At 37.8% G+C, this 20,237-nt stretch overlaps 1 protein-coding gene across 5 annotated transcripts in view; it reads right to left on the bottom strand.

Annotated features, from left to right (window-relative positions):
- Window positions 1–19,695, bottom strand: part of Ndc80 (kinetochore protein Ndc80) — a 34,915-nt gene extending 15,220 nt beyond the window's left edge. The window contains exons 1-8 of one of the 5 annotated variants that reach the window (XM_071689851.1): window positions 19,560–19,695; window positions 17,757–17,848; window positions 15,863–16,060; window positions 14,031–14,229; window positions 11,450–11,570; window positions 7,743–7,951; window positions 5,514–5,663; window positions 426–551 (exon numbers count right to left, since the gene is read on the bottom strand). In XM_071689851.1, the coding sequence (XP_071545952.1) occupies window positions 426–551; window positions 5,514–5,663; window positions 7,743–7,951; window positions 11,450–11,570; window positions 14,031–14,229; window positions 15,863–16,060; window positions 17,757–17,842 (1,089 nt within the window). In that variant the 5' untranslated portion in view covers window positions 17,843–17,848; window positions 19,560–19,695. Of the gene's footprint in view, window positions 1–425; window positions 552–5,513; window positions 5,664–7,742; window positions 7,952–11,449; window positions 11,571–14,030; window positions 14,230–15,862; window positions 16,061–17,756; window positions 17,849–19,351; window positions 19,460–19,514 lie in introns of those variants that run through there. The other 4 variants (XM_071689876.1, XM_071689859.1, XM_071689868.1 and 1 more) reach the window with 4 other exon arrangements.
- Window positions 19,696–20,237: the final 542 nt, after the last annotated feature.

Genomic DNA, 20,237 nt, shown 5'->3' with positions numbered 1-20,237 from the left:
ATGAATATGGCCTTATTTTGTCTGTTTTTGTGGCACTACCTCGCTGATACAAGGGGTGGTGATGCTCCTACCTATGTTCCCACTGACTTCTCCCGCCTACTGTTCCTGCCAAATGTTCCACTCTACTACCTCTACCTAATGATACCATCTCCTACCTAAAGCTCCTGCCCAATGCTTCCATCTACTGTTCCTACCTTTTTGCAAGGCAGGATTAGTGCATAGCGCTCTCCATAGAAGTCTAGAGTTATCAAAAATGAGTTGTGTGAGTTAAGTGTTATCTAGTGTTATATGTAACTAGGAGAGATTGTATGTTTGTGTACAGAATTTGGCATAAAAAACTATGAACATAAATAATGATCACAACAGATAACAGTAAAAGAATTTCTCAAACACTGTTTTTCTCCAAGGTATAATAAAAACCATACCTGTCTTCCTTGAGCTTTTACTTCAGAAAGTTTTGATTCTAACTGAACTCGTTCACTGTCTTTGCTTGAGATATGAACTTGAAGGTCCCGGCAGTGAGCAGTCATCTTTTCTTCATCCTTCAAAAGCTGAAAAATAAAAATAAATTTTTGTATCACACACACACATACAAAAATCCAAGAAAAACATCAGGGTTTAACTAATACTAGAAATAATTTCTACACATCATCCTTCTATTTATACACATTACTCCATTCCCTATTTAATGGGTAGAATAGATACACAAACCTTTCAAACATCACACACACATTCTTAACCCCTGCCCAGTAAACTGAAACACAGCAAAGACTTTCACATTTATAAAACAGTACCGCTTTTCCTTTTCAAACTAGGATGAAGCATCAAGTCAGACCACCTCCATACACAAAGTACTTCCATTACATCTGATTCTAAATCATTTCTCTAGCAGGTTCATCTGAAATATCCACAGCCCTAATAAACTCTCACTACATTTATCCATCTCTCCTGTAGTAAACCTTTCCTCTTAAAACCTTCTACTGAACTACCATATATCTACTTGACCAACTAATAACCTGCAATATGTTTTACATGACCATACCACCCTAAAAACCTTTTAATCCATGCACCATTCTATTGCTCTCTTTGCATCACAAAACTTTCTCCCATCATTCTTCATTCTGCTTACCCTACATTATTCTAAGGACACCACACAAGCTATCTAATTTTACTGCTCTTAATCCTTACCTACCCTCACATATGTATGCAAGTGTCAATCCTTACGTACCCTCACATATGTACACAAGTGTCAAACTCACACATCAGCAATGGAACAGCGCTCCTTCATGGTGCCTTAAGTGCACCTAGAATTCTTATCCCACGCATGACTCTATTTCCAACTTCAACTTTAATAATGCCATCTATATTACGCTTTACTGCCAAATATCTAAACTCACGTACAACTTCCTGTTCTTCACCATGCTATGTAATCTTACACTCTGATCTTACATAACTTTCAAGAACCTGCATCTTATATTCATTTGGGTTCACTTTCAACATTTTCATTCTACAAATATAACTGAGTGTACTCACCATTCTATTAAACTCTTCACATTATTAATCTGACAACACAGCATTATCTGCAAAAAACAACTGCAGCAACCCCTATTCTGTTTCTACATGGTTAAGTATCACATCAAAATCACCTCATTCTCATCTCAAGCAACACCCAATCCATCTATTCGTAATAACCCCATTTCCTAGAGCTTCATGCAGCAGCAAAGACAAGATGGACTCCTTCAAAGCAAGAAGTTCTTTGATGAGACTGAACTCTCTTTCATCAAATGACAATGATACAATCTCACCAAAAGTGACTTTTCACTTACAGTTTAACCACAAGCTAGCAGTCTGATAACTCCTGCCCCATCCATAAAAACATCAACTAACCATGATGACATTATGCAGTCTTGATGCATCCTCAGATTTATTGTACACCACTCACTCTTACCCAGACTTACTCTCACACATGCATTATTTCCATTACAAAAGCTCTTAACAGCATCTAAGTCTTCCATACACACCATATAGTCGACTTCCCGCTGAGTTTCCTATTCACTTCCACAATGTTTCTTCTTCACTTCATTATATGCATTTTCTAAATCTATAAATCAAGCAGAGGTATAAGTTTGTTGAGTATTCCTGGTAAATTATATGGGAGGGTATTGATTGAGAGGGTGAAGGCATGTACAGAGCATCAGATTGGGGAAGAGCAGTGTGGTTTCAGAAGTGGTAGAGGATGTGTGGATCAGGTGTTTGCTTTGAAGAATGTATGTGAGAAATACTTAGAAAAGCAAATGGATTTGTATGTAGCATTTATGGATCTGGAGAAAGCATATGATAGAGTTGATAGAGATGCTCTGTGGAAGGTATTAAGAATATATGGTGTGGGAGGCAAGTTGTTAGAAGCAGTGAAAAGTTTTTATCGAGGATGTAAGGCATGTGTACGTGTAGGAAGAGAGGAAAGTGATTGGTTCTCAGTGAATGTAGGTTTGTGGCAGGGGGTGTGTGATGTCTCCATGGTTGTTTAATTTGTTTATGGATGGGGTTGTTAGGGAGGTGAATGCAAGAGTTTTGGAAAGAGGGGCAAGTATGAAGTCTGTTGTGGATGAGAGAGCTTGGGAAGTGAGTCAGTTGTTGTTCGCTGATGATACAGCGCTGGTGGCTGATTCATGTGAGAAACTGCAGAAGCTGGTGACTGAGTTTGGTAAAGTGTGTGAAAGAAGAAAGTTAAGAGTAAATGTGAATAAGAGCAAGGTTATTAGGTACAGTAGGGTTGAGGGTCAAGTCAATTGGGAGGTAAGTTTGAATGGAGAAAAACTGGAGGAAGTAAAGTGTTTTAGATATCTGGGAGTGGATCTGGCAGCGGATGGAACCATGGAAGCGGAAGTGAATCATAGGGTGGGGGAGGGGGCGAAAATCCTGGGAGCCTTGAAGAATGTGTGGAAGTCGAGAACATTATCTCGGAAAGCAAAAATGGGTTGTTTGAAGGAATAGTGGTTCCAACAATGTTGTATGGTTGCGAGGCATGGGCTATGGATAGAGTTGTGCGCAGGAGGGTGGATGTGCTGGAAATGAGATTTATTGCATGTTTGAGGACAATGTGTGGTGTGAGGTGGTTTGATCGAGTAAGTAATGTAAGGGTAAGAGAGATGTGTGGAAATAAAAAGAGTGTGGTTGAGAGAGCAGAAGAAGCAGAAGAGGGTGTTTTGAAATGGTTTGGGCACATGGAGAGAATGAGTGAGGAAAGATTGACCAAGAGGATATATGTGTCGGAGGTGGAGGGAACGAGGAGAAGTGGGAGACCAAATTGGAGGTGGAAAGATGGAGTGAAAAAGATTTTGTGTGGTCGGGGCCTGAACATGCAGGAGGGTGAAAGGCGGGCAAGGAATAGAGTGAATTGGATCGATGTGGTATACCAGGGTTGACGTGCTGTCAGTGGATTGAATCAGGGCATGTGAAGCGTCTGGGGTAAACCATAGAAAGTTGTGTGGGGCCTGGATGTGGAAAGGGAGCTGTGGTTTCGGGCATTATTGCATGACAGCTAGAGACTGAGTGTGAACGAATGGGGCCTTTGTTGTCTTTTCCTAGTGCTACCTCGCACACATGAGGGGGGAGGGGGATGGTATTCCATGTGTGGCGAGGTGGCGATGGGAATGAATAAAGGCAGACAGTGTGAATTGTGTGCATGGGTATATATGTATGTGTCTGTGTGTGTATATATATGTGTACATTGAGATGTATAGGTATGTATATTTGCGTGTGTGGACGTGTATGTATATACATTGTGTATGGGGGTGGGTTGGGCCATTTCTTTCGTCTGTTTCCTTGCGCTACCTCACAAACTCGGGAGACAGCGACAAAGCGAAAAAAAAATAAAAAAAAAAATATATAAATCAAGCATGCACATTTTTATCTACAACTTTCTTAATTGCTTGTCTGAGTGCAAAATCTGAAATACATGCCCTCTTCCATTCTAAACCCACCTTTTTTCATCAAAAGGGGACTCATTAATCCTTTTAATCACTAGCTTACCATATATCACGCCAACTGTGCCAAGGAAAATCATTCTTCTACAATTCCTACTCTCACTTACTCCCCTTTCCTTCACACAAAGGAACACTTACAACCTTTTTCCAGTCATAGGCATGTGACCACTTAATCTTGCTTCCATACTCCATTCCAGATCCATTTTACAGCAGTTTCACATACACTCCTCACTATCTAGCCTATCACTCCATCTACACCTCCACCTCTTTGATTCTTTTAAGAAATATATTGTGCTACATAATTGCCCCTTTCTAAGGTCTACCTCTACCCTTTTTTCACTCTCTCCTTCATCTATTCCTACTGCACCAATATTGTCTGTTTCATTACCATATCCAATTACCTCTTTAAAATACTCTCTCCATCTCCTACAAATTTCATCATTCACTGTTAGCATTCTGCCAGATTTGTATAACATACTTTTACTACTTACTCAACCATCTCTTCTTATTCCATTGATCTTCTAAAACATCTTGTTATCTTATTTCAAAATCTAACTCTTTTTTCTTCTAAGATCTTCCAACTGCTCTCCTTTTAAATCCTCTGCTCAGCCCTTTATATTCTATACTCTTTGCCCTCCATTCATTCATCCCTATTTTCTGGTAAATTCACCTTCTTCCAAAATCTTTTTCTTCTCAACTGACTTTCTTAAATATTCATTCCACCATGATATAACCTCTTTCCATAATCTATACATATCATACCACACATCCTAGCAGCCTCCAGTAATACAGTTTTAAACTGCCATATCCTCAATCTCACTCTGTATTATCTTGAAGCCTGTCAGCTTCTCATTTAACTTCTGGAAGATTAGTTTCATTTTCAGTCATAAACTTTTCCAATCTTATCTTTCTCTATTTCTCATTTGTATTTCTTGTCTACGCCACTTAAATGAAAACCTGACCTACATTTTGTTACCATATGACTTAAACTCCCTCCCAACCCACTTGACCAAACATTATGCACATAACCCATCATATTCCTTTTTGCCAGAAACCAAATAGTCACACTCTTGTCTAATGTCTTTCTTATCTCTGTAACTTGTACATTAATGAACATCTCTATCCATAAAGTATGTATTTGCAACACTCATGCTTACTGTTGCTCTATCTATATCTCTGATGCCCATACCTTCCAAGAACACCCATCAAGAGGGTGGCTGCAGCAAAATTCTCCACCTACCCCTGTCCTTACGTGCCTCACTCACGTACACAATCCATGAATACTTTTACAGCTGCCAGTTGCATGCATCTAGAACCCCATACCCACTTATCATCCTTTCCTCCTATCACTATCAATTTCTGATTAATTAAATTCTGGGCTAAGTACCTTCTGAACAGTTATGCCTTTTCTACCTTAATGCAAACAATAATTACATCCATAGAAAGAACTGTTTTGCTCACAACACACTTAATACATGCTTAATGACATGGCATAATCACATTCATTACTGTGACTTGTTAGGTTACCAGGGTATACTGATGGCGCAACTGTTGCAGTCTTTCAGGTCGACTACTGAGCACTGCTACTTCATTCTCCAGCTGCTCATGTTCCTCTTGAACTTGCACCATGTCTTGTGATCGCACACCGTGAGCAAGCTCCAGTGTATGGCGATATTCCTGGATGAACACAATACAATATTTGAAGAGTACATTCCAGAATTACAATAAGGTCTTCAAAGGGATATTTACACCTCTATCCCTTGAGTGACATAAAAATGCTTAAATTTATCTTAAAATTCTACTGAAACTTACAACTTATCTGCAAAACATGGTCAAAATCTACAGGCAACTCAGAAAAATTGTTCTCACCCTTGTTCACTGTTTCCTGCATTAGCAAGGTAGCAACAGAAAAGAGCAGCCTTATTTGTTCACATCCACTCTCTAACTACCATGTGAAATACACCAACATCAAAGCTCCCTATCCTTAGCCAAGCCTCAGACTTTTCTGTGATTTTCCCTGATGCAATACATTAACAGCACTTCGCCCCAGTTTATCAAACTGCCATGTGACCAAACCATTTCAAAACACCCTCTTCTGCTCTCTCAACCACACTCTTTTTATTACCACACATCTCTCTTATCCTTTCATTACTTACTCAATCAAACCACCTCACATCACATATTGTCCTCAAACATCTCATTTCCAACACATCAACCCTCCTCCGCACAACTCTATCTATAGCACATGCCTCGCAACCATATAACATTGTTGGAACCACTATTCCTTCAAACATACCTATTTTTGCTTTCCGAGATAATGTTCTCGCCTTCCACACATTTTTCAACACTCCCAGAACTTTCACCCCCTCCCCCACCCTGTGACTCACTTATGCTTCCATGGTTCCATCTGCTGCCAAATCCACTCCCAGATATCTAAAACACTTCACTTCCTCCAGTTTTTCTCCATTCAAACTTACCTCCCAATTGACTTGTCCCTCAACCCTACTGTACCTAATAACCTTGCTCTTATTCACATTTACTCTCAGCTTTCTTCTTTCACACACTTTACCAAACTCAGTCACCAGCTTCGGCAGTTTCTCACCCAAGTCAGCCACCAGTGCTGTATCATCAGCGAACAACAACTGACTCCCTTCCCAAGCCCTCTCATCCATAAAAGACTGCATACTTGCCCCTCCCTCCAAAGCTCTTGCATTCAGCTCCCTAACAACCCCATCCATAAACAAATTAAACAACCATGGGGACATCACGCACCCCTTCCACAAACTGACACTCACTGGGAACAAATCACTTTCCTCTCTTCCTTCCCCTACACATGCCTTACATCCTCAATAAAAACTTTTCACTGCTTCTAGCAATTTGCCTTCCACACCATGTATTCTTAATACCTTCCATGGAGCATCTCTATCAACTCTTATCATATGCCTTCTCCAGATCCATAAATGCTACATACAAATCCATTTGCTTTTCTAAGTATTTCTCACATACATTCTTCAAAGCATACACCTGATCCACACATCCTCTACCACTTCTGAAACCACACTGCTCTTCCCCAATCTGATGCTCTGTACATGCTTTCACCCTCTCAGTCAATACCCTCCCACATAATTTCCCAGTATGCATACTAAGAAGGTTGGATCTGTGTCTTCCTAGGTATAAGAGGGTGAATGTAGATTTCTGTGGGGATGCAGAGATTCTGTTTAAAGTGAGTCATTGCTCTAATAATTCTACGTGTCATGTTACATGTTTGTTGTTTCTTGGATAGTGTCAGGGTGTTGCAATATAAATGTGAGGTTTTCTACAATGAAAGGACTTTTATAATGCAGTCCACAGGAGGTGATGGGGGCCATGTATGAAGATACTGTTCCCAGGGAGACACCATTGTAGTTTGAGAGTTTCATAGGCGAAGCCTTTGTAAATCTAATAATAAATAGGAACAGAGTGAGAACAGTGAGGCATGTTAGGTAACCAAAGTTTACATGTAAAAGAGACAATGTATGATAGAGAAAGGAGAATAAGGTGTGAATGCAGTGTTCATATAGATATTAAATGCACTTCTGTATGGACATGGAGTTACAGCAAAAAAAGTTACTGACATGCAATGGCTAGTTTATGGAAAATTTTTGCACATTAATCATGCTTTAGATTTCAAAAACAGCATGAAGGATGTCAGTGATGAGAATCACCAGGAGAATCAGTAAACACTGGATTACAACAAAAAATGACTTCCTAACATACCTCAAGGTATGCCTCAGTTTCAGCAGGCATTCTTTCACATTTAAAAACATTCACATGTGTAGAAAATTTGATCTTGGACAGATTTATGGATGATTCAAAGTCAACTGGGAAAGCGATGGACACTGGATCTAAGGATTCATAAGTGTTGACAACATCCACCATCCATGCTAACATAGCGAGAACTGACGGCCAGGTGTGTGGTGAACCAACTGTAGGGTAACCATTTCTTCAGTGAATATGCTATTAAACACATGGCATAATCTCCCACTTTCTAATGCTAAATAAGCAGTGACTGCAACCTCTGAATCTAGATTAACCACCAAACATTAAATTCTAAAATCTTAAAAAGGTTATCAATAAATAATTACATACATATTCAAAAACTCATGTTATCCAAAACACTCTTTGGTTTAGCTGTAAAGTAAATTTCAATCCATTCAGGCAACATTTGTACCATCTGAAAAATATATCCTGGACCTGATCAAATACATTACTTCCTCTTAGCAAGCATCCAATTTTGTTCTCCATCCACCTACTCCCATATTTATCATTTCCTTAGTCATTGCTATGACACAGGCACACCAAAGAAGTTTCTAGCCCACAAAATCAGTAAATCTTTCACAATAACAAATTAAATCAAGAGATCAACGGCCACATTATGATATCATTGTACACTTGCATAATCACAAATGGATATAATATGCAAATCTTCCCCACACATTTTAGTTGTTGACCAGTGTGCCTTAGCTTATATCTCATCACAACTAGAAAATATTGATAAAGAATTCAGCGAGTTGGTTTGGCTATCAAATAAAAAAGAGAGGGCACTATGGTACTTGTTCATATTTAGAAAATTGTGTGTGTGTGTGTGTGTGTGTGTGTGTGTGTGTTGCTATAAAAATCTATCAACAGACAATGATTATTCTACCTATGAGTAATATGAAAAAGGAAGTACAAAGAGCAATAAAGCTCTTAAATAATGGAAGAGTTGGGGATACAGATGGAGTAATGAACCCCTAATTGGTGAGTCTGTTGAGAGCATATCACCTGTATACTGCAACATTCCGGTTATCCCAGTGCACACCATTTGCCCTGCAGAATGTTCAGGACTAGATTTCCCAAAACCTTTCACTTTGTCCTTCCAACTCATTACTGAACTCCCCCTCCTTCTTGCTCCTTCCACTTTACACATGCACATCACCTTAATCAGTCTTCTGTCACCCATCCTCTCCCTATGATCAAACCATTTCAGCACACCCTAGCTGACCCTTCTCAATCAGACTGTAATAGCTACTCAAACTTATCTTTTAAACTCTCATTTCATTACACATTGAACCCGCCTCAAACCTCATGTTGTCCTATGGCATTTCATTTGCAACACATCCAACCCCTTCCTTACTTTTGCACTCCTAATCACTGTGCATTTATATTTTGGGGTTGATCCAGGATATTGTGAACTGTCCATCTCTAAATAAAAGTACTCATCTGACCTTTTGTATAACTTTCTTAACACTGAAAAAAGCTGTATTCTCTATAACTGCTGCCAACATTCCTTTAAAACCATATCAGACGCTTAAAAAATGAAGATTTACTTAAAAGAAAATTAAGGAAAAATTAATGGGAATTATTCACCAAAAATAAACGTATTGAAATATCTTTAGTATAACCTTTTCAACATTAAAAGATGCTGTATTAGACAAAAATAATGATCTAATTAAAACAAATTAAGAAAATACAGAGTTCTCTAATAAATGGTATACTTAAGGACATAACTAAGTCAATAACAGGCCTATATCAAGTATATAACTTTGTCTAAATGATACATATGTGTAACTTACTTTTTTTTTTTTTTTTTTTTTTTTTTTTTATACTTTGTCGCTGTCTCCCGCATTTGCGAGGTAGCGCAAGGAAACAGACGAAAGAAATGGCCCAACCCCCCCCCCCCATACACATGTACATACACACGTCCACACACTTATGAAGCAATAAAATCAACTGAAAACAAAGACTTAGAGGCCATCTTTCCTGCATAATTGGTGGAACCCAGCAGAGCACAGACAGCATAAACATGTACAGGCTGTGCCAGCTGTTTCAAGGTCAGCAGAGAGTTCCCAAATGGTGCAACTGAGGGGAAACTTTTTGACAGCCATGGGGTAAATTCAAATTCACAGTCATGTGGTATATATATTTACTCGGATTCATCTGATTGTCACAATAAAAGGATTTATTATATTCAGGACCTCAGCCCCTCTCCCACCCTTCAGCCACCATGGCTCCATGTGCTGCTATGTCCAATCCTCACTATCTAGACCACTACACTTCCTTTCACACATACTCCCAGACCCTGTTACCAGCTCCTGGAATTTCTCTGAGGAGTCTCCGATCTGAGCCACATCATCCCCAAAAAGCAACTGGTTCATCCCCCATGCCTCTCCAACTCAGAGCATACTTTATACCAACCTCTTGCTCCATGACCCTCTTATTATCTCCCTCAGCACCCTGTCCATAAACAGATTAAAACAGTCATGATGTCAAAACATATCCTTACTAAAGAACCGCTCACCCTCCTCCCTCATATGCATGCCTTACACTCCCAGTAAAATCTCCTTTCTGCATTTAATAAACTTCCATTTACCCCACATATTCATTGCACTTTCTACAAGACATCTGTGTGAACCCTGTCATACACTTTCTCCATATTTATTTATGTGACATGCACATCCTTGTCTTGATCCATATATTTCTCACACAAAGGGGTTGAAGTGCTGTTAATGGACTAAACCGAGACATGTGTAGCGCCCATAGTAAATCATGAAACTTAGAGAATGGATATGGGCAAACAAAGCCTTTCTTCATCTGTTCTTGGTGCTACCTCACTAATCTAGGAAACGTCAATCAAGTATAAAAAAAAATCAAAACAAATACCTGCTCCACACATGCTCTACCTCTCCTATAGCCATACTGTTTTTCTCAAATTAGATGCCTCATACATGCCACATCCCTCTCAATCACCACACTTCCATACACTATACCAGTCATATGTCAAGCACTTTTATTCCCTTTGCTTTATAAATGGGCAAAACACAAACAATCAGACAATGCCCGAGAACTATCCTCATTGTCATGTAAACACTGAATAGCATAACTTACCAATTGACAGCACTCAAACTCCATTTCTTAAGATACTCAAATGTAAGCCCATCCACCCCTGCCACTTTGCCACATTCATCTTACACAAGGTTTTCATCACTTTCTCTTCTTTAACCATAACATTTGAAGTGACTCACTTCACATGCCACCTTGCCCTAAATGCACCACATTTGCCTCTTTATCTTCAAACATATTCAGTAGTACTTCTAAATGCTCACTCCAATTCTTTTTCACCTCTTTTTTTACTAGATATCATTTCCCAATCTGTTCACCTCACTATTATTCCCATTTGCTTTCTTGTACTTCTTACACCATATGTCTCTTTCCAATACATTTTCTTATTCTCTCTTAAGCTCACAAAATACATAATTGAAAAATTAAAATTTCAATAATTTTCAAAATAAAGACTTATCTTTATTCCTTAAAGGTCCACTACCTACATCCGAATGTGCATTTAAAAATCACAGAACACTTCATTTTTGTTACGAGGCAAAATGAAACTGGTGTAAATGTAAATATACTGCCAAAAATGATAGTAAAACCTCACCACAACTTACCTGTGATAAAAGATGACTTGGACATCTGAACTGGATATGCCATAAGTTTCAGAAGTCTTGGGATTTCCTCCTCAAATCTGTTGGGTAGCACGTAGGAGCTATCCAGATACCGATACACAAACTAAAACAAGGGTAAATAAACATATTTTTCCCACTTCAGTCAATATGTTACTGAACTGATCTACAATTTGTATACACAACTTTTTCTTTTACTCAGTATGGGAGCATAAAGATTACATTATTATTAATCTATTAACATTCTTCTGTAAATCAAATCCACATCAAAGTTAGCATCATTATCTGTCACTGTGCCTACAAATTACATTCAACTACAGACATCAATAATGTTTTGTTAAGACTTTTTTTTTCAAATGAATCATGTTAAGGCATCTGAAAATTAAAGACATAAGATCTGTCCTTCAATGATTAATTTACAATAAAAATCTGTGCAACCAGCATTCATTACAAACTAAATCTATATGAAACAAGAAAAAGATCAAAACCAAGAATTATGGCTAGATGAAAAAAAAGAATAGTGCCATGTGTTTTAAAAGAAATGGAGGCTTTCACCTTTCACAGAACTGAGTGAAAAACCAAGTGTTTGAAATACAGGAATACAATAACATTTCCCATACAACATAATGCTATGAAACAAGTGTCATACCATGGCATTAAGTATGAAAACTTTACAGGAAAGATACATGAAGACAATCTTCAAGTGAATTGGAACAGTTACAGAAAAAGCATAAATCTTCTTCAAATGGGCATGTTACATAAGAATAGGAGCAGTTACATTTAACTTTGTCCTTTCGAAAAAGAAAAAAAAAAAAAAGCTGCTTCTTCAAGATTCTTAACAGAAGGAGAATATTTGAAAACTGTATCATGCAGCCATTGTGTGCATAGGGAAGCACCAGGTGTTTTGAAACCAATCACTCAAAAAAGCAAAGCATGGTAGATGGGTTTACAATTTCGTTGATAACTTTCAGCATCAGCTTGAGAACAAGGCATCTTTGAACGATGAAATCACAAATGTTAATAACACTGCAAAACTTAGTGCTTATTTAGGGAGCAGGGAAAAATGTAAATGCAAAAGAGTTTTCTGACCTGGTACCTATCTATCTGTATCTCTGAGGCCTGTTCCCTTCTGGAACTCCCTCAAGGGAGTAGCCACAGCAATAGTCTCCATAACTAGTGAATTCCACAGTCGCTTCTTAGCCTTTGGTGCTTCACCCTAAACAGGTCACTGGCATAGGACAAGTCTAACGCAGCATTTGCAGAGGCTCCAACCTAATGTTCCTACTGACTACTTTCACTTAATGCTCCTGCCTAATGTTCCTAACAACTACTTTGACCAAACATGTCTACCTAATACACCTACCTAAATGTTCCTACCTACTACCTCTATCTATCGCCCCTACCATTTTGCCAAAAGGCAGGGCTATCACACAGCACTCACCACAGGAAAATCCAGAGTTACAAAGAATGAGATGTGTGAGCTTAGTGCTGTGTTACATGTGACAAGCATAAATTGTACGTTTGTGGACAGAATGCCAATAATCAACATAAGGGTGAGGAAGTGCAACTTGACAGCCAATGAAGTGCTAGCTCACTATGCAGCTATCACTGATCCTCCTGATACCCAGACAGGTAGTACTGGTAATATACCTCCTTGGTCACTGGCTGCCTGCCAACTACTAGCTACCTATCAATCTATCTATATCTCTGATGCCCATTCCCTCCAAGGGGGAGTCCAAGGGAAGAGTCTCCATAATTGGTGAAACCCAAGTGCTGCTTCTTAACCTTTACTGCCTCATCACTAACAGGCCACGAGCAAAGGGCAACTCTAGCAGGTTTCAGAGGCTCCTACCTAATATACCTACCAACAACTTCTACCTAATATGTCTACCTAATACAATCTATCTTCATGATACTGCATATGCCTTCAAAATCAAATACAACTGTCATCAAACAACATACCTTACCTTTGTATTTTATATTTATTATACTCTGTCGCTGTCTCCCACGTTAGCAAGGTAGCGCAAGGAAACAGACGAAAGAATGGCCCAACCCACCCACATACACATGTGAATATATATATATATTCTCTTTATATATATATATATTCTCTTTATATATATATATTCTCTTTGTCAATCTTTCCTAATTCATTCTCTCCATGTGACCAAACCATTTCAACGCACCCTCTTCTGCTCTCTCAACCGCACTCTTTTTATTACCACGTGTCTTTTACCCTTTCATTACTTATTCGATCAAACCACCTGTCTTTAATAAACCTTGTAACCGAAAATCACAAAATATTTTCATGTGAACTATCATGCCATTTAGCTTCTTTCAATCCCTTTTCCATACTACTCTTTTATAAGAGCAAACCAAAACACTGATATACAAGGCTAAAAATAACAGTGCCTTAATATAATTTTCCAAATTTGTTTGTCCCACTATAAATATCCAAAACCCACAGGCATTTTTCTTCTGCTACACATTCTTCCTGCCATGTAATCTAGATATACAAATCCCAGATGATATCTTGGGGAAAAAAAAAGAAGAAGCCATCACTTACATTGAAAATATTCACAAAATCTTTTGTAGATGGTGTAAGAAGAGTGCGTCTTTGTATACCATATTCATATCCATTATTCTCAAGGAAGTCCATAACTTTGTCAATGCACCGGCTCTTAAATGTTGGGTCACCAATAGGCCGAGTATCCTTTCTTCCTTTACTACCCATGCTAGAGCCCCGTGCTGCATCAAAAGACATCCTATTGGGATATCAAAGAAAAAATTCAAGAAATGAGATCTATTTCTTCAGTTTTAGTGTCTGCAACTGAAAGATGCCTAATTAAGCAAATAATGAAATTAGAAAAAATAAATAGGCTCAACACCCAGTGTATGGAAAGTGCAATTGGTGTATTAAAGAAACCCTCATTATACTCTAAAAAATCTCAAAGACATCTATGACTGATGACTAATACAGTGGAAAAAAATATACCCCTCAAATCCTTTGAGGCTGTTTTCTGGAATGTGGCTATCGGCTCTCAGAAGAGCCTAAAATGAAACAAAAATCCATTTAAAGAGGTACTGCACTCCATACAGTGATGCATGGATGCAAGTCGTGAGCACTGAAGACAAAGGAAGAAAGAGGGTGGATGTGCTAGAAACAAAATGATGAAGAACAAATGGCATGAGGTAAGTTGATAGTGTGGTAGTGAGCACAGTTCTGATTATAGGGGTCAAAGAGGATTTCATAATACGATTCTGGTATATGGAAATGATGAGTGAAATGAAAGACAAAAACGGCCTATGGGTTGCAAATGCAGGGATCAAAAGGGAGAGGAAGAAGGTGGAAGGGTGTAGTAGAGATGACTTTAACAGGTGCCCAAACAACCAGGTGGGCAAGATGCTGATACTGGACAATGAACCATAGCAATGTGATATTCTACAAAAGAGGGAATGATGTGCAATCAAAAGGTTAAATCAAGGTATATAAAGTGGTTAAGGCAAGCCATGTAGTCTATGGTGCTTGAAAATGAACAGCAGACACTGATTTTGCTGCATTATCCCCACATATGACAGCTAAAGACTGCAAATGTACAAATAAAGCTTTAATCACTTGTTCCTTAAACTAATTCATAAAGATGGGAATAGCAAACAGGTATAAAAAATGTAATAATATGATGAATATTGTATCTCGACACAAAGATGACAGTTAAAATGGTGCAAACCACACTGATAAATACAGTTGAAATATGTATGTTTCAGATCGCTAAACAACTGCACACAAGCAGCTGGGATGGATTTTCTGTGATATAAAATGAAGTTGGCAGTAAGGATGATAAAATGAGAGAGAAATCAGATACAGTGAAGGAGATGCTTGAAGGATAACTATTCAAGACAAACTACACTTTTTGCTAAAAACAACAAGACTTTCCGGAAATCTGCCAACCTTCTGGAAAGAGGAAGGGTGGTTACTAGAATTCTTATCCATTCTTTTAATATATTCAATTGACAAATGATAAAAATATAATCTATAATCCACTTCCAATGAACATTTGACTGAGGTAACAACTCTTTAATCATTTTATTTGATCACCGCTAATGTTAACCCTCATAAACTGGCTCTTGGGCAGTGGTACTAATCTACTTTCTCATTTCATTTACAAATTCTTCTTCCTGCTACTAATAGTTCACACAAGCATATGCAAATCTTACAAATCAATTAATCTATCATAGTAAGGATTAACTGCTTTACATGTATGAATCTAATAGTGAAAAATCTAAAAATGAATTTTGTTGTAAATACTGTTTCCCTTAACAATAAAACAGAAACTAATCATCCCTTGATGTGTAAGGTAGTAAGTCATTTACATACGTCTATTACATTACAACACAAACCTGCTAGCACTAGGTGGTGCTATAATATGAGATGATGCCAAATTGCTGCGAGTTGGAGTATAGCGCCCACCAGCTGTTGACAGACGAGTAATGCTTTCTGTGCTCCCTCGTTTTATTCTCCCACTAATTCGCTTCGCACTATCTGGCTGCGATGCTTTCCCAAGATGTGACTTTCTTCCAGGTTGCCCGATACTTCCTCTGTAACATAAAAATCAAATCATCTGATGTTTACAGCATAAATCATACATATATACAGTGTCATACAATAATACTTAGTGGCTAGAATAGAATAAGCACAAGTAACTATATCTACAAATACTTACAAGATTTTGCGAAAGGGCAGAGAGCGCATACTACACTCAACATGTGTCACTTGCAATTCTCCACTGCCAGGAATACAGCATAACCATTATAATAATGTTGGATTTGTCTACAGCTGATTTAACCAAACTTTCTAGTCTTAAAAGTTTCAGTGCTCACTCGCTGCACACTTTCATTTCACTATGTATACAATACGGAGTCTACACCCTTTTTGCTGGGATCCTGAGTATATTGGCTCAAGGCCTTTTTGATGTGTACTGTACCAGGAATTCTCAAAGATCACTTGCTCTGTTTTGTCCATAATGTGAAGTTTTCAGTCTTGGTATTTTTTCCTACTTTATGTGGTTTGTTGACATGCATAATTACATATTTCACTCCTTCAGCCAAAATTCTTCCACCTTTTATGGTGATCCATATCTTTCACACCCTTAATTATTCTTAAAATTTTTTCTAACCTATCCAGCTTTTTAATCTTTTATTTTCAGCCTGCTCTGTTGAGGACACTACAACAAAGCTGATTTCAATTTTATTCTTCATACAATATAAACAGTGAACACTGGACAGACTTGTGAGTGGATAAATAATGCTTTACATGAGGGCTGTGTAAGGCAGAACTAAACATGGTAGATGTTGAGATTATAAGGGTAGATGGCTGTGACTGAAATGCAGCAATAAGAACATATCTTCAGAATTCAGTTAAGAGGAGAAATCTTAAAGTACCCCAAAATTCAATATCCATTTTTCATGTTACAAATCTACGAGCCATTTAATTACATTTGCAAAAAATTTGCAATATCTTAAGGAAAACTTGATTATGACTTCAAAAAAACAAACCAGCAGTGATGCCACTTTTCTAAAAATCTGTCCAGCTTTGGAATAATTTATCACATCTCATGAAATTTTTCCTATCTCTTTGTTTTAGTATCTCTATACAAATTACAGAGAACCAGCTGAATGAACAGGATCTGGTTGAAGTCTACCCCCAAAAGTGGGGCTGATTAGATTTTATGTGAAAATGTGGCTCACTTATCTATCTATCTCTGATGCCCATTCTCTTTGAGAACTTCCTTAAAGGGGTGGCTGTGGCAAAAGAGTGTCCATAACTGGTAAACTTAAAGTACCATTTCTTAATCTTTAGTACTAAGCCTCTTTCTTTACAGGCCACTGGCAGAAAACAACTCTAGGGCAGTGTTTCCAAAGGCTCCCACCTAATATTCCCTCCACTTGCTTCTATCTAATGCATCTATATAATGTTCCCACCAACCACTTTTACCTAATGCTCCTGCCTTATGTTCCTACTGACTACTTCTTAATATTTCTAGCTGATGTTCGTGTCTCATGTTCCTACCTACTTCTATCTATTGCACCAACTATTTTACGAAAAGAGAGCCAACACACTGCGCTCACCACAGAAAAATCTATAATTTCAAAGAATGAGTTGTGCGAGTTAAGTGTCGTCATCCAGAAAAAATGATGAAAGGTTTTCAAAATCCATATAATTGTTTGGACTATCTATAAAACTTAGGACAGGTCAATTACTTAGAACAAAATTTCTTCCACAGTTTACACTAACCTGTTACTTGGAGTACTGTCAACATTGCGAGACTTCAGCACTGAACGCTGAACGTTCCCCGTTCCTAAATTAGATTTCCTCATCATCCTGGTCTGAAATAAAGATAACATGAAAAGGGATTTTATTGAGTTAAACTGTCTAACAAATATGACAAGAAATTTATCATGCCTGTTCTAAAGAAAAATGATGATGTAAAAACTGAAATATGTAGATCTGAAGGACTGAAAAAAATGGGATAAGAAGCCTATGAGTACCCATGTGCATGTGCTCAGTGGTGAGTTACTAACATTTCAAAAAACAGAGGTTTGTCCATGAAGTCGCCTTCTTTGACTAACATAATACTTATAAGGCCAGCAGATGCTCACTCAAGGAAACAATACCATACGGTAACCTACCCTTTTATCTATGACCAAGAAAGTCTGCCTCAGGTCTGTTACCTTATTGTTAAAATGTACTTTTTGTTGCAGACCATGATATGGAGCATTATGTTTTTCTGAGTGATATCAAAAAAGTCAATAAGGGTTACACAGATACTGTATACTGTAATCAATCTTATTTCATGCAGCACTTGTATAGACTTTTACCCTCAGTATATTGTACCCAGGCAACATAGGATATATATCACGTAGTTAAGATACCTGGCTATGTAAGCACTATAAAATCTGAGGGTGTATTTGTGCCCAAAGATAAAAAAAAAAGGCATTATATGCACCATATCAGTTACATAATGCAGCTGCCACTTCAAGCAAATTTTAGGCAATGATGGTTATGTCTGACTGTAATTGTTTTAGATGTCTTTTAAACGATTCTGAACATTTCTATGGCAAATCACTGCTCATAGATTTTCCCCACCCAAAACCCCCATTCATAAGCGGATGTCTGAAATGCCAAGTCTACCCAACTAATAATGTCCCCTACCTTCTCCTACGTTAGGTTTGGTTTAATTAGGTTAGGTAAGATTAAGCCTGGTGTTTATCTCATACACAATTTGACTTCTCACCTTCTATGACAGTTACAATAGGGAAATGAGCTTCATGAAGATATATCATTTGGATACCAAAGAAACACACCATAACGTGCTGAACTTTAGCTCTCAAGCTTCAGAAACACATATATCAAGGGCAATATTAGTATCATCAAACCGGTAAGGTCCAAATGATGCACATATTTGTTGCTCCTATAACTGCCAGTACACAGATCCAAAATTTAATGCTCCAAATCATGCTCTACAACATTGATAATCCTCTAAACAGTAAACTATCACACTGCAAAACAAAAATACGTAATATCCAAAGCGATTTTCCATGCCCAGTGATAAAGTGACACAAATAAACAAAAAATTGAACACTGACCCACTGATGCCACTATATCCGTCGGCAAAATAATTACTCTAAACTACTAATGGTTTCTAATTCCATCCCTCCCTTGTCCCACTACCCACATTTCAAATAATAGATCCACTTTTCAAAATACCGAGCCTATCAACTTCACTAGTAGCGCCATTACCGTACGGCCTACCATGGTCTGTGTTCTCAGTGCCCACAGTCTCTATATTCTGTTGTTATATATGATGCTAGAATCTTAACACCACCTACATTAATGCTTATATCAGCAAGATATAACCTACAACAGAAGAAACCTAAACAGTATATAACAGCGAACGTAATACGGTTCAAGATTTTTGACATTAGCCTTCCAGCCCGATCTGTAATCAACCTTTATCATTAACTTCACAATTGATTTCACTGTCAGGGTTACCGTGCACTAACTCAGGGTCCATGATGTCAATGGTATCCACCATACCTTCCTCTGTGGCAAAGATTCAGTCAATATTCTCTTATTTGTGCAGGTTACAACCGTCTTAAATTCGTTACTCACAACAAACACTCAGGCGGATTCAAATTCGCGTTTGTACTTGTGAAAAATAACACAATAAAAAGTGAAATACAACCTTAGATTTAGCAATTAGTTAATTTCTAATATATATATATATATATATATATATATATATATATATATATATATATATATATATATATATATATATATTGTATTCATAACTTAATAGCCTCTTTGTTTATGTTTTCGTAATATGGCATTGATCAGATTTCAGGAAAAATTGAATATTTCGTTTCTTTGAAAAACTTAAAGGTACACTCGAGATTCCTTACTTACTCATTTAATTAAATTTGCTTCAGATTCCCTTTCTGAAAGGAACTTGATGTTACATCATTCTTCTTTTCCAGGGGCTCTTGCAACTCCAATGCTCCGTTACATTCAGTAGCAGGGGGAGAATGGACTATTCTACGCGATTCTTTGACGTAAATTATAATTATCACTCAGACTCGGCCTCACCAAAGTCAACTTCCCTCCTCCGATGTCGTCTCAAGCAGATTAAACCCAGTGACACTTTAAATCGAGGTAGACATACACCGGCGAGCATTAATATTAATCAGGAGGTCTTAACACAAAGTAACATCA

The sequence above is a fragment of the Panulirus ornatus genome, chromosome 3, assembly GCF_036320965.1.
Source record: "Panulirus ornatus isolate Po-2019 chromosome 3, ASM3632096v1, whole genome shotgun sequence".
Classification (NCBI taxonomy): domain Eukaryota; kingdom Metazoa; phylum Arthropoda; class Malacostraca; order Decapoda; family Palinuridae; genus Panulirus; species Panulirus ornatus.
The sequence above is the reverse complement of the archived record's forward strand: the minus strand, read 5'-3'. Positions and strand labels throughout refer to the sequence as shown.